Source organism: Bemisia tabaci, chromosome 7, assembly GCF_918797505.1.
Source record: "Bemisia tabaci chromosome 7, PGI_BMITA_v3".
NCBI classification, from domain to species: domain Eukaryota; kingdom Metazoa; phylum Arthropoda; class Insecta; order Hemiptera; family Aleyrodidae; genus Bemisia; species Bemisia tabaci.
In genome coordinates, this window is record NC_092799.1 from 44,648,016 (window position 1) to 44,663,600 (window position 15,585).

A 15,585-nucleotide genomic window follows, 5' to 3' on the forward strand; every position below is an offset into this window, starting at 1 on the left:
TTTTGCTCTTTTACCGACTGGTAGGAGACGAGCACTTTGAAAACTGTTCAACTTCATTTCATTTTACTTTTCATTTTACTCTATTTACCTGAACTAATTTACTTTTGTTTATTTTTTTTCAGATCGGCAAAAAACGGGCATAATGAAAGCTGTTTCACTTCATTTTTACTATTGTCCACCAAGTCCTACCATCGAGGAAAGTCTGTGATTTAAAGTAACCAATATAGATGAATCATGGTGATGTGCATTAATTTGAATGATGAAGAAACTCGCCTTATTGCTGTGTACCTTGCAGTCTCACTTTAATGGTACTCCTTTACAATGGGACGTCAGTGACAAGAGACAGGGTCAGAGTGGAAGCTACTTTCACCGTATTAATTGTAAGTAAAATTGATTGCATCATTTTTATTTTTCTCTCAATATCATGCTAATTTTCATCTCCATGTTAATCATATTAGTCTTTCTTTTTGTTCTTTTTCAGACCGGCATGAAACGAACACAGTAAAAACAGTTTCACATTGTTTTATATTGATTTTTTGTTTTGAATACCTAATATTGATTTTGCTCTTTTACCGACTGGTAGGAGACGAGCACTTTGAAAACTGTACAACTTCATTTCATTTTACTTTTCATTTTACTCTATTTACCTGAACTAATTTACATTTGTTTATTTTTTTTTCAGATCAGCAAAAAACGAGCATAATGAAAGCTGTTTCACTTCATTTTTTACTATTGTCCACCGGGCCCTACCATCGAGGAAAGTCTGTGATTTAAAGTTACCAATATAGTTGAATCATGGTGATGTGCATTAATTTGAATGATGAAGAAACTCGCCTTATTGCTATGTACCTTGCAGTCTCACTTTAATGGTACTCCTTAACAATAGGACGTACAAATTTGGTACTTGGATGGATCTTTTTAAATGTTCAATTATTTGTAGTGTTGTAAAAATTAACAGAAATGTTTGTGCAATTCACCAGAAACTACCCGTACAGTTTTAATTAATCTACAACTGAAGAATACACTGAATAATTGCTCATGAAATCAATAGCTGAAGAAAAAATTACAAAAGTAGAGAACAATATTGCACTATTTTCTGAATGATATTAATGAATTCCAGATTTTTTACTCTTAGATGATTACAGTACTTTTAGAAAGTATCAAGTTTGGCGAGGCCATTCAGAGTGAACAAAACAATTTTTTGGCTTAAGTTTTTATTTTCAAGCGTTAAGCGTTGACTAATCATTTTTTTTTTTATGCAATCCTTTTTCAGTGATTTGTGGACCCAAAATACATAAGACCACGGTTTGCATCAATGCGGATGATGATGTTACCCATCGCTCTTTCTTAAAAGGCTATGTGCCCCTTCGGAATGCTGTGCTGAATAAAAACGCTGTATGAACCTTCAGGCGTTGCCAAATTTTCTGTGACAAAATACAAATTTCTCGGTAAATTTATGAATATTTTCCTTTGAATCTTACAGATAATTTTGTTCGCAATTTCACCAAAAATTCCTGAAAAGTTCGAGGAAATATATTCATATCTTTCCTCAGAAATAAGCGTTTTATCTGGGGAAATTTGGCAACTCTTGAATGTTCATACAGTGTTATTCCTCAGCACGACAGCATAGGGGATGTGAAAATTTTGTAATTGAACAGATTTTCTTTAATTATAAATTATCATTAATGGTATAAAATTAACAAAGATTTTGGCATAACTATATAAAAATACATTAAAATTCCTGATTGATTGCTCATGGAATCAATAGCGAAGAAAAAAGAAAACATGACAAAAATATAGAAAAATTGCATTCAATTTCACATAATTAATTAATATCATATTAGGGAATATTGGAAACTATCGAATTCGACGAGTAAATTTGGCATCAACAATGAAACTTTCCCGCTAAAGTTTCCATTTTCAAATTAGGTTAAGCTCCAACTAATCATGTCTTTTTTTTTATTCTTAGTTTGTTTCAGGTCTGCAAAAAATGAAGAAAATGTTCCGCACTGAGGACGGAAGTAGTGCCCTCCAGAATGTGTATTTGTGGTGTAAAATTTAAATAGTAAAAATCATCAAAAGTAAAATTTAATAGTTGAATTGTTCAATCCATTTTTAATTGATTACATTTAAAATCTATAAAAATAATTATTTTAAAATCATTGTGCAGCAGTTGACTTGGATGCCATCTGCAGTTTTTTAGAAATATTTACATTTCCTTCCAATTCTGCGTATAGTTCTCATGTAATACTATCAAACAATATTGCATCCAATTGAAAGTAAGTAAACTGCATAACGCATAAAGGAATTATTTTTCCGATTCACGGTAAAAAACACAGATGTTCCACAAATTTTACACATAAATAGGTGATTTTTTAAAGAACCAGAAAAGTTAGTTTTTTTGCGTTATGCAGTTGAGTTACTACAACTGAATGGAAAATTGTAGTTGAAGCTACATGGTGTGGTCCAAAGACAGTATGTAACTGTAATTCAAATAGACAATAAGACGTAAATTTTATTAATTGGACGTATTTCTATCCAACAGAATTATGTGTATTATGATGTGAGCCCTGTTATGCACATATACTTATGGGTCTCAGGGCTCATGTCCTAATGCACATAGTTCCGTTTGACAGAAATACGTCCAATTATGGCATGTTGCCCTAACAAAAATTTTGACGAGAGAGTACTGGACATATTTATGCTAAAAGGAACTATATTTCATGCTTCGAACTTCACGAACTTCATGCGAATCCCATGTACATGATTCCTTTTAGGATAAATGCGTTTCTAATGAATGAGGAACAGTTTCTTAACTATACTGAGGGCCTGATAATTAGAAGTCTAGTAGCCAGTCTTGTCCCCTGTTACAAATCATACTAATAATTCTTGATGTTTTTGTTTGTTCCAGAAGCTGCTGAAGAAACGGGCTCGGGGGGGAGGAGGTTCCCGGGGAAAAGGGGGTCCGTGGGGTTGGGAAGGATCGCGGTGTAAGGTTTCCCAGGGGGAGGCTCCCGGGGAAAGGGGGGTCCGTGGGGTTCGTTGGGGGGTCGCAGACTAGGGTGGTTTCCCAAGGGGGTTTTCCCGGGGAGAGGGGGGTCCGTGGGATTCATGTAGGATCGCGGAGTAGGGTTCCTAAGGGGGGAGGGGCCGCGGAATAGGATCACGGGGGGAGGAGTAGGATTTTTTTTTTTTTTTTTTCTTCTGCGACTGGCTTGCTGAGATCCTCCGGGGCGTTACGTCCCGGGGTCCGCCGTCGCCGGCAGGGGCGCCCGCCGGGACCCCGTGGGTCCGTTGGGCGTCCCCTGCCCCCGACCCCCCGCGAGGGGGGTCTCTATGACCCCCCTCGCGGGGGGTCGGGGGTGGGGGCGCCCAGCGGACCCTTATGGGGTCCCGGCGGGCGCCCCTGCCGGCGACGGCGGCTCCGGGGCGTTGCGCCCCGGAGGATCTCAGCAAGCCACGAACAGAAAAAAAAAAAAAAAAAAAAAAAAGGGAGGAGGTGGGAAAGGAACCTGGATGCCGGAAGCCGGGGTTGGGGGAGGTCGCTGCTGCTGCTGCTGGATGCCATCGTACCGGGATCGTCGAATTTTTTTTCTTTTCTTTTTTTTCTTTTTTGTATTCTCTGTTTCAGGAGCTGCTGCTGGGTACTATCGTACCGGGATCGTCGAATTTTTTTCTTTTCTTTTTTTTCTTTTTTGTATTCTCTGTTTCAGGTGCTGCTGCTGGGTGCCATCGTACCGGGATCGTCGACTTTTTTTTTTCTTTTCTTTTCTTTTTTTTCTTTTTTTTATTCTCTGTTTCAGGTGCTGCTGCTGCTGCTGCTGCTGGACGCTGGTTCCCGCAACCGAAGGTAAGATACCGTTGTGATTCTTCATGTTAATCAATTGTGGAGGGCACTACTGCCGTCTCCCGCAGGCACAGCTTTTTTTGGGCAGTGTCTAAACGATATGGAGCAGTGGATGGAGCTACGGCTGCGTTGGTAAGTGTTTTATTTTGTTTTCTCTCCTCCTTCCCTCTCCTCTCTTCCTTCCCTCTCTTCTCTTCCTTCCCTCTCTCCTCTTCCTTTCCTCTCCCCTCTTCCCTCCCCCGTGGATTAGGGCTCTTGGCGATACCACGTTAAAAAAAACGCGCCGAAAGCTCTACCTCCAGGAGCAGTACCTGATCGGGCTATCCTAAGGTGGTGTGGAAACGAGCTTGTCTGAAGGTATCTCCCCATTTTTTTTCCGAATTATGGATTATCTATCATAAATATAAGCTCCGAGATCTCCTAAATTTGCATACCTGGTAACGCTTAGTTCCAGCGTTCTACCGGGCCGATTTTCTTCATTTTTGCGATCGACAGGCAATGTCTCTGAACGAGCACGCTTTATTCAGATTTTGAAAATATGACCCAGATTTTTTTAAAATAGAGTGTACCTGAAAGCTTAAAAAGGGGGCATAATTTGAAATTCCCACCATTTTCCATCGGCAGGACTTTCAAATTTCCAGAGAATTGAACTAAGCGGGAAATTGTGAATCTTGGTCTGTTTGTAGTCTGTGTGAAGTGATTATTTATCGGAGCATTTTCGGTTACATCAGGTGATCGCCGGAACAGTCTCTCTTGGGGAGCAAAAGTCATATTATTGCCGCAATCACACGCTGAATGTGGCTTGAATGTGGAAGTCATAAACCTGATGCCTAAATGTTGCGCAACTTGCGCAAAATTCAGTAACGATTCTCAACGACCATCGGATAATGTCGAATTTTTCTGAACTATAAGAATAGATTTGATACACACTTGGATGAAAAAAACGAATTTTAGCTGTTGAGCGCTGACTGTTGACTTCCATATTCAGCTGCCAAATTCAGCGTGTGATTGCGGCATATGAAATGAATAATTGCCAGAAATTTTCAGCATTCCTGGTTACTTTTGGTGAGAACCGGAAACACTCATTATTTTCCAAAAGTATTGAGCATTTTCGGTTTCATTAGGTGATCTCCGAAGCAGTCTCTGAATGCGCGCGTATGCATTTATGAATTTCCTCGAGGTACAAGGTACACTTAGTGCAATTTTCAAATGAAAATTTGTTGGCCAAAACTTTAGTTCAAATTTGATCCAAGTGACGATACCTGGACGATACCAAGTGACCTGGAGGGGGGGATGGGGCTCCTAAGAAAGTAGGAAGCATAAAGTAATATATTGACGAGAACAGAATGACCGAAAATTTTAAATGGATGAATCATGTCATGATCGTCACACTTTTTTCAGACTTATGAAACAAAAACCAATTTTTAAAGTTCATAATTTTTGCGCAATGTTTAAGATTTTTTGGAGGTGTAGGTTCAGGTATTTAAGAAAAAAACAAATATGTAGATATTTCATTCTTAAATCAAGAAACATTTTTTTGTTTTCCGAGAAAAAAGCTGAAAAATCTTTGCTAGAAAAATCTCTGCAGAAACCATTTACTATTTTATGATGAACAAATACACTGGGTCACTATTTTTTGTTGTTTCACTTCTTCATAGGACCTAACAGTATAAAAAAAATAAAACTGCATATTTGACCATTTTTCTCTTTCTGGTGGACCGAAGTAATCGATGTGACAGTCGTGACATCCGAGATCTATTTTTAAAACAATTTCTCATAAAAAAAGAAAAAAAAATGCCTGATAAAAAAAAGGTACTCGTATAGAATTTTTAGGCATGATACTACACTGAATTAAGGAAAAAAACTCTCAATCCAAAATAACATAGTTGAATTTTTAGTTTTTGGGAGATCAAATTGGACAGTTTTTGTAGAAATACCCCTAACTTAATTTTTGATTTTTGCAACTTACCTTTTTATGGAAGTTCTTAATTTATTTTGACACTTAAAGTGGTTTTACAATTAAAGCAACTAAATACATTGGAAAAATTTAAAACGTTAGCAAATTTCTTCAGTGTAACACCACGCTGCACACTTATGTTCTCCCACACCCTGAAGCGTTAAATAATTCTTGGACAGCTTCTGGAATGATCTGTCATTCCCTGAAGTTATCACACACGTTGACTGTAAATACGGACTTCAATCCAGAGAAAGTGTGAAACGCAGTTTATAACTACAGATCCGTTTTCAATGTTTATCAAGTAAAAATGTTAAGCACCATCTAAATTTTCACACACTCAGACTCACTGTTCTTTCACTCTATTTATGGTAAGGTCCAGTCATGTTGAATATGCGTATCAATAAGTAATTTTCAAAAATGAATACTGGCAGATCAAAAGATCTTCATGAATAAAAGAGGGTTGATCCACTTACCTTGTAATGAGAAGCAACAAACAGAGCTACAAGCCTTTGTAAGAAAGCTTCAGATGCTTTATGATAACAGAATAAAGTATCTCTGAAAAGAAAGGGAAAAAAAATTAATTGGTACCTAAAATATTGAACGAGAAAAGTTTAATACTACAGAAAGAAATGAGTACATACATCAAAGGGTCCAGCAAGGAAATTTCCTTGAAAAAAATTGAAATGCATATTTGAATATTTCAAAAAGAGCTTTTTAGACCGAAACGGACTTTTGGCGAAGGTCTGCAGGGATCTCGCAGAGAGAGCGCGTTCGTAATGAACGAGTGCGTGAAATAATGGGAGTTGAGGAAGATATTGTGCACGATATCAAAACCAGGCAGCTGGTTTGGTATGGACACGTGCGGAGAATGGCAGATAGTAGGTTGCCCAGAAAGGTATTTGATTGGGTTCCTCCCGGAAGAAAGGCGGCGTGGACGTCCAGTAAAAGGTTGGCGGGAGGGAGTGGAAGGGGAGATCAGACGGTGTAATCTGCCCGATGATTTGTGGGAGGATCGATTCCGATGGCGATTTGGAGTCGCAGAGCGCTCTAGTGCGCTGAGGTAGCGGCTTGATATGTATGTATGCTTTTTAGACAAATATTTTTGTATGGACCTGGAATGCAAACTATACCTCCTTGAATTGATTCTAGCCTGTTAACAAGTTTGCAATGAACGCTTTTGAAGAACGTTTTTCTTCCCCTACTTTCTGTTGTGTAATGAAAACTTTGAAAAAAAAAAAACCCTTGCTATCAAGCCAGTAATTTGCAGAGGAGTTAATTTAATCTTTCATAAAAGCCAATAAGTTTAAATCTTTCAAGTGCTCATAATTTGATAGAATTTTCTCAGAAAAATATGCCCTTTCAGCAATCAAATGCATAGGTATTTTGAGATCCTTACCGATTGATATAGTACAAATCACAGGCATCTGGGGGTGGGCAACCAGAGGAGATTGGTTGAATTGAAGTGGCATCCAAACAAAGTAGATCAGTTAACCATTTTTCTACAGGGTCATCAGGCTTGTAACGAATTGATTCATTAAGAGTGATCTGGAAAAAAGACATTGTAGTAATGGTATGAATAGTTCAGGTGAAATTAGATGATGGGGTTGACTATCCAGCGATGACTCAGACTAGATTTTTAGTTTGCATTAATGAGAGATACTATCAGTTATAGCTGTCAGTTCTTTTTAGAATAAGTCAATGGTAGCATAATGATATTCACTTTTCTAATCGATGGTTTAATGTCTGAGCACGATGATTATTTCGTCAGCTCAAGAGGAAGAAAAACAGCACACTGAGAAAAAATTCTATTTGAATCAACAGGAACTTTCAATGAATATTTTCTAGAACTTGCATTAGATTAGTGCATTTTAGTGACTTGCATTTGTGAGTTATTCACTTTCTGTTTATGAGCAACTGCGCTGCAGCTGTCCAATAGCAATCAAGGCTTGACCAAGAGTGACGACGACACCGTGCTGCCTCTGTGCGCAGATACTGAAAACCGATAACTCTCTTTGATGGAATATTGCTAAAACTGTCGACTACTCACAGAAATCAATAGTAAACAACTGAAAATTTATCTGACACGAGTTTGGCAAAAAATTCCTTTGAAATCGACTGAAATTCCATTTGAATCTATTGTAGTTCCTCCAAAAACACTTGTAAACTTCTTCATTTTACTTTAAAACATTCAGAATCTATTTGAAATCACTGGAATTTTTATGAAGAAAGTAATCAATGGAAGTTCCTTTGATCCCAAACACACACAAATTTTTCTCAGCACATTGATAAACAGTTCTAGAAAAGAAAGAAGTTGATTGAAAACTCCCAAGTTAATGAGCAGTTAAAAAATGTTTACCTCATGCAAGCTGCGGCCAGTGGCGACTGATTGGTTCTTCTTACTGTCTGCAGTTGCAGTACCAATTGGAGCTGTGCGAGTCCGTAGTTGCTGAAGTAGTTTTAAAGATAATGACCTTCCTGTGCCTTCATATCTAGGGAACGCAAATACAAATTTAATATGTAATAGAAAAACACAGTGTAAATTAGAAAGTTTGACTTTGATTGTTTTATTACCTTGCTGAGGAATTTCAATCAAATAAAGTTTATGGTAAGTAATCTTGATTAGTTGGATATTTGGCAAGGTTTGATTTTTTTACTGGCCTGAAGAGTGTTTAAGTCAATAGCTTCAGCTTTAAAACCGCAATGTTGCAGATTGAGCTGTAAGGTGTTTTTAAATATCGTTACTGAACATGCCCCAAACAAGTTTTGGATTGGGTACCACCTGGGAAGAGGCGACGGGGACGGCCCGTAAAGGGTTGGCGGCAGGGCGTTGACGAAGAGATATTGCGGTGTCAGTTGCCCAATAACCTCTGGGAAGACAAGCATATGTGGCGTTTGGGTGTCGTAGAACGCCAGAGTGCGTTGTAAAGCGACTTTATATATATACTGAACATGCAGTCTTTGACAAACTCTAACGATCACTTGCTTTCCTAGTCCACTGATTCGCCTTCTTATTTTAGTCTTAATTTGCTTTGAATTTTTGACTTTCAAAGTTTACCTGCCATATAAATTTTAAAAATTGTAGTAGCTACTTGAGGATGAATGGACTTTCATACAATGTGGGAAACATTGGTGAAAAATAACTTACCCATTGATAGTGGATGCCAGAAATATCAAGTATGGCCCTAGCATAGCTTTGACGTACGGTAATGGGATTGCAGCTGCTTCATCAATGACCAATAACTCTGCTTGTCCAAGTCTTTGGTGATCAGTTGGGTGAATGTACTAAAAATTTTATACAAATACATACAATATACAACACTAGCAATTAACATGCCGAAGGGGAGCGAAGGGTAAATTAATAATTCTAGAGGTGAAGAAGAGTGCAATAGAGCTAATTATTGCAGAATGGCATTTATCAATTTAAAAAAAAAAAAAAAAACAAAAAAAAAACAAGCAGTTCCAACGCCAAAGCGTTGGAGGGCGCTTCTTTAACACTGCGCATGCGAGGAACGTTTTCATACGGCCAAGCGAGAGTATTGCGGACGGACGATGTATAATAAATTGCCTACGTGAAGGTGGTCCGGCAGCAACATACCCGCCGCTAGTCTCTGGAAAACAATAGAAAATAGTAGTTGCGTACGTTGCCAGCGAGCGCGCTGCGAGCGCATCTGTTTCAATTACCTAGCATCGAGTCGGGCCTCTAACTTTCTATTCTCTCTGACATAACCTTAAACCTTCAACCCAGAGCCGCAAACAGCTGACGCTTGACGATGCTGCGCCGAGAAAATGAACCAATCACAAAATAGCACAGTAATACGTCACTAAAATGAAGAGATCACGTGACTGTTCGTGATTTTTTCGAATCAATCTGAAACTACGACCTCGAATATGAGGCATTTAAGCATAACGAAGCCCCAAAATAGTTTAACCAGGTAATATGTCCGTGCGAGATTGTTATGCTTAAAAGCAAAACATTTCACGAAAACTTTTACGAATACCAGATGCAGAAGAAAATCAAATTTTCCCGGGTGTACCAGAATGGCGTCATTACCCATAAGGCAAAACGGTATGTAGTATAGTACATGTTACATCGGGGGAGTCGAACGGCTGGAAAGGGCGCATCTGGTACCCAGAAGCGCCCAAAAACAGTTTTCCATTTCCGCCCTGCTAATATTGATACAAAAAACTAGTTTGTTTAAATGCTAAAGTAAAAGAGTGATGAGCCACTGAAGCCTGCTTAAACACCTTAAAATTTGAAATGGGTAACACAAGTGAGAGTGAAGTTAAAAATGTTTAACTGATGTCAAGCTTTTGCTGCAAATGAAAACTGATTCATATAGATTGAATCAGATTTTAGCTAAAATGCATTTGTACAAACGAGCATGATGGATGAATCAGATATGAAAGGATGAGCAAGCATTAATCTGAATTCTCTCAAGCAGATTAGAGAGTTGATAAACAATTATAGTAGAGGCATAAGGAGAATTTGACAGCTAATAAAGAACCCTGCATACTAGTGGGGCTTTAATGGCTCTCAGTGCATTTTGATGAAACGTAAGAGGTTATCATAATGCTCAAGCCAAAGCTAAACAATTGGGCGATTCGATCGGGTGGGAGCAGAGATATTTGCGAACAATTGTGAAACGCGCTTAGTAAAGAGAAAGTGGGGAGGCTAAATCAGGAGGGTTGGTAGGGCAGAAGAAGATGAAGTCGTAACAAAGTAAGATTACTGGAAAGTAATATTAGATGAAAGTTATTAACTTGAGTTTTGAACAGTAACCTTTGAAGTTAAATAAATTAATTAATTTTAGTAAGTTCATAATTTAAAGATTTAGTTAAAATGCCGCAATAATATTAATTTGTCAAATTAAAGTTAGATTATAAGACTCTGGTCTTTGAAAAAAAAGTTCATGTGGAGTAACGTGGCACCTTTTATTTCAGGATGAAGGAAGCTGGCAAGCTCCTTGTTGCGTTACTGGTCAATTCTGAAACAGAATCAACAGGTGCTAGGGAAAGAAAGGGGTAAGGTGTTTGTGGCAGTAGGGCCTATAAGCACTTGACTGAGCAAGAGGTTTAGACAAGAACACAGAATGATTGGCAAGTTCAATCGTGAATCTCTCGGCTCCTGTCCTACCAAACCAACTAATTTTTTTCAGCTTTGAACTAATGATGAACTTCATAATAACCTATTGAAGTTTTGTCATGGTGTGTTGAGAGCCAGTAAACCCCCCACTAGTATGCAGGGATCTTTTGCTGGTTCTACTTATACAAAATTACTATGATTTTTTTTTTTTTTTTTTTTTTTTTTATTTGTATCTCACAAATGCATAATTTTACAAATACTTTACAAGTCTTATCATTTAAATATCATTCATATCATTAATTCAAGATTCACTTCAATTAAGTATTTGCGTCCCGAGACACGCCGGAATTACCAACAGGTATATCATCGGCCGGGGTTATTGTTACAGTCTTGAAAAATTACTATGATGCAACTAGAAAAACATGAGAAAACAAGATTTCCGCTCATACCTGGATGGTCTGTCGATGATCTCTGAATATGTTCACTCTGATCAGGGCTTTATTGTAATCAGGATTGGTTGACTGGACAATACCATAGTCGACATGCTCTTGATAAGCCATGGCATCAAATCCTGAAATTTTTATCAAAATTCAAAGAATAGAAAAAGAAGTTCTTCAGTCTCTCCACATTGAGAAATGAGCAAAAAGAATTTTCAGCGGCAGTGACACATTAAAGTGCAAAAAATAGATTTTAGACACCTCAACATTCCATTCAATGGAAAGGACCTATGGTGATCAAAACATCATGTCTGGAGCACTTTCATAACGCTATAGACTAAAAAGAATCTTGCACGCTATCAACACTGCTTCCAGATTTCGAACTTGTCATTATAAAAGAATAAATTAAAGACTTTTAAAATGAGTAATGGGCTAAGTGCCAAAAAATTTAAAATTGAATTAGACGTAGCATTTTCTTCTAGGCACCAGGGAAAACAGGCTGCAAGATAGGCTAGGTGCCACCAGTGATAGAGTAGTAAGTATAGTATCCAAAAGATAGTGTTCATGGTGTGTTCCGCAGCAGTTTTCAAAAATAAAAATGTTAACAACTCAAACTTTACTATTTGGCACTTAACCTGTTATTGATGGTAAATCTTCAATTTTGGATCAGAAGTTATTAAAGATCAAGGACTGCAAAATTAAAATTCTGCAATTCTCCTGAAATAGTGAATTGTAATCATGAATGGATAAAAAAAAAAAAAATTGGTTCTAAAAAAAATGCTTCTCACACAAGGTGCTAAACTAATGCAAAGATGAGGTGAGGCTATCATCTCCGACCTCCTAAATTTGATTACTTATTACAGATATAGATTAAATTTTGCAATTAGAAACTATTCCTAACTTGCTTGAGAAACAACATACACATAATAGATAAGTTTCCCTATGCAGATAGGTGCTTCTGTGAAAGAGTCAGAGATCGTACTTCCTCATATTGCAAAATGAGGTCTAATTCAACAAAATTCAAGCTTTATTGGATAATTTTTATCAGGATATCATATCTAACATGGGTTATACTGTTCTGAATTGGAAAGTTATTGAGATAAAATAGAGAAGCAGAAGTTACCCTTGAAAACAAACTGGAAAAATGTGTTCAAGTTTTCCGGTGAAGGTGAGGTTACAAAAATATTTGAGTAACCGAAAGCGACGGCTGCTGAGACAGCCAATCCAAGGGCTGCAGATTTTCCTCGTCCTCTGGAAGCTGTCAGCGATACAGTCGAGCGTAAAGTTTTTTCAGATATGGCATCCACAAATTTCAGAACAGCTTTTGCCTGAAAAGAAAAATGGAAATTAGATTCAAGAATAATAAAATACAGTTGAAATGATGATTATAGAAAAATATGATAAGTCAGAGTTAACATAAATGAAGTTTTTTACAAAAAAGTAGGGGAACAAGGATTCTTTTGGGTAAAGTAACAAATAAAAATGTACTAAGTTCAACTGTGAGTTCCTTTCAAAGCTCAGAGCATTAAAAGAGAGATTTACAAATCGACAACATTCACCAACTTACTAATAACATGAGATGGCAAAATTACCATCTTTCATTCATTAAAAAAACTCTTACATGGAACTGCTGTCTGTTTAAAGTAACATACTTTTAGTTTTTCAGTGAGCTACAGTTGCTTTGTAATTAAGTCACAATTCGTAAGATTAAGCTATCGTTGGACATTTTATGTAATCATACTTTCAAAAAAGGATGAAAGTTATGAATGGAGATGGATCTTTCTAAACAGCAAACTTTAAAACAATGGGTACTCCCAGTCGTCAATTATGTATTAATAAACTCTAAAGCTCACTCACTTCCTACATAAAGGACTATTGTTTTGGAGCTAGACGCTCTATCTTCAGTTTTATCCTAAATGTCAAGATCTAGATGTGAGGTTGACAACAGTCATCATGAAGCTGAAGATCAGGTGTACAGCTTGGAAGCAATTGTCCTATTTGTAAAAAGTCATGGGCTTAGAGTTTACATTTATATAATTGATCACTGGTTGTACCCAAGGATGAGTTTTATCTATCGGAAAATGCAATAACAATGGACTTACTATATTAAAGCGAAAAAAAATAAAAACAATTAGGGTAGTACCTGGTCTAATGTCTTACAGCAATTGATGAGTGCACTAACAGGCTGCGTGTCTCGAAGACTCTCTTTTAACTCTTCCAACTCTTGGCTAGATTTTGTATCCAAATTCTGTTTAACCACTGGTACGACATTCAAAGCATGAGATGAGATTGGAAGAACAGTTAGTTGATCGTCAACGACTAGACATCGAGGATTGCAAGAAAGTGATAGCAAAAATCTGTTGACAAACATGTTCAAATGGATATTAAAAACATGGAGATTAAATTGGACGGATTTAACCAGATTTACTCTAGATATATTAAGCGCTTTGCTTTTTGCTTTTCTCACATGTTTTATTTTTTAATAAAGAACCAAACAACATAACACCTTGAAATATCATGTGAACTTTTTGTGCGCGCAAGCACGTAATTTCAAGCGCGCAGGACGGAGAGCAGCACCGGGTTGTAAGGCCGGCGATGGAAGCTCATCCGAGCGCTTGAGTGGACTGGATCAGGCGGTGGGCGCCTGATAGGCAGGCAATCCGCGACAGTGGGCGCGGCGTCTTCAGTTTGTGCGCTTGAAGCGCGGTGAAGACCCCCAAGGGATACCCCCAGGGCTTGCCTAAGCGAATCGCTCGGACGGATATCGCGATGAGGCGATTGCGGGTTGCTCCGTGCAGCGCTGTAAGCGGCCAGGCACGGGAGCCACTGTGGAGTCAACGGCGTTGGGAGCTGGACTGAGAAGTCAACAGCGTTGGGAGCCGGACTGAGAAGTCGACAGCGTAAGAAGCTGGACTGGGAAGTCGACGGCGTTAGGAGCCGGACTGAGAAGTCGACAGCGTAGGAAGCTGGACTGGGAAGTCGACGGCGTTAGAAGCCGGACTGAAAATCGACGGCGTTAGAAGCCGGACTGAAAAGTCGACAGCGTAGGAAGCTGGACTGTGAAGTCGACGGCGTTAGAAGCCGGACTGAGAGTCGACAGCGTAAGATGCTGGACTGGGAAGTCGACAGCGTTGGGCGCTGGACTAGATGCTTCTTCTTGGAGACCTGAAAGAGAAGTGGTGAGAATTCACTTACCAAGGTGCTCAAGCTTGGTTGAGGAGTGAATGGTGGATCACACTTTGCATGGGCCGCGCCGCTGGGATGCCGTCAAAATCAGACGACGGGCGAGAGCGGCGGAACGTCTAAAGCTGGGTGCGTCAACGCGATCTAGCGGACAGCGGCGTCGCGACGCCGCGAGGTAGGGCGCGCGGGTTGCGGGGGGCCGCGGCCGCGAGAAAATGAGCGCGGCGGCGAGGAGGGGGGAGCGCGGGTCGCGGGGAAGGAGCGACCGCGGCGCGGCGTCGGCCGACGGCGAGGCCGGTACTGGCCGAGCCATGTTCACGGCGTGAACATGTACCGCCCCCCATGAGGCCCGTTAAGGGCTCATCATACAAGGAAAAATAAAGAAGAAATTAAAATTCGCTGAGAACAATGATATTTACAAAGAAATTGAAAGAACTGACTAAGATTTAAGAAGGCTGAGAAATCGCTTCCAAAATTTAGTTTTAGAGGGTATCAGTTTTTGGGGTTTGTCCCGGTCAGTTTTTAAGCGTTCATCAGGTACTGTTTCCTTTGATTTAGAAGCAACTGGCGGTTTAAGACATGATTGCTGTGACGTTTTTGTGTCTTTAGTAGATCCTTGTGTCAGTCCTTGCTCACATGAAGAGTTTTTGTTACTCATCCGACGAGTATTTTTAGGCCGGACTGCGGTTGTCTCGCCTGCGGTATGGAGATTAGATCGTTCCTGGCACCATGAGTCAAAGTTGGGAGATGCTAGTTGGGGACAAGCATCTTTCGGGAGGGGCCCTTTCAATGGGCGGCGTCTGGCGGGTGGGGCGAAGCGTGGCTTCGCGGTTTTTTTTGCATTCTCTCGGAGAGAATTATCGTCAGAGAGCTTGTCTGAAGTGTGGTCAGAGTTAAGCTTTCTGGTAGCTCTCCAAGAGACGCACTCTGTGGGCTTCTTCGGGAGTAACGAGAATTTAGAGGATTCTGTTTTTCTCCAATCGAAAGACTTGTGGGATCCAGGCTGGATCACCGGAGCCCGGGGAGGTGTTGCGTTAAACAAACATGCAATCAGTGAGGTTTGAGCACTCTCGCATGT

The 15,585-nt window shown here is 39.3% G+C and overlaps 1 protein-coding gene across 1 annotated transcript in view; it reads right to left on the minus strand.

Annotated features, from left to right (window-relative positions):
• l(1)G0020 (RNA cytidine acetyltransferase l(1)G0020) overlaps positions 1–15,585 on the minus strand; it is a 34,713-nt gene that overhangs the window by 12,077 nt on the left and 7,051 nt on the right. The window contains exons 5-11 of the mRNA XM_019055379.2: positions 13,468–13,681; positions 12,448–12,652; positions 11,337–11,458; positions 8,950–9,086; positions 8,161–8,293; positions 7,201–7,349; positions 6,278–6,359 (exon numbers count right to left, since the gene is read on the minus strand). Coding sequence (XP_018910924.2) covers positions 6,278–6,359; positions 7,201–7,349; positions 8,161–8,293; positions 8,950–9,086; positions 11,337–11,458; positions 12,448–12,652; positions 13,468–13,681 — 1,042 coding nt within the window. The remainder of the gene's footprint in view (positions 1–6,277; positions 6,360–7,200; positions 7,350–8,160; positions 8,294–8,949; positions 9,087–11,336; positions 11,459–12,447; positions 12,653–13,467; positions 13,682–15,585) is intronic.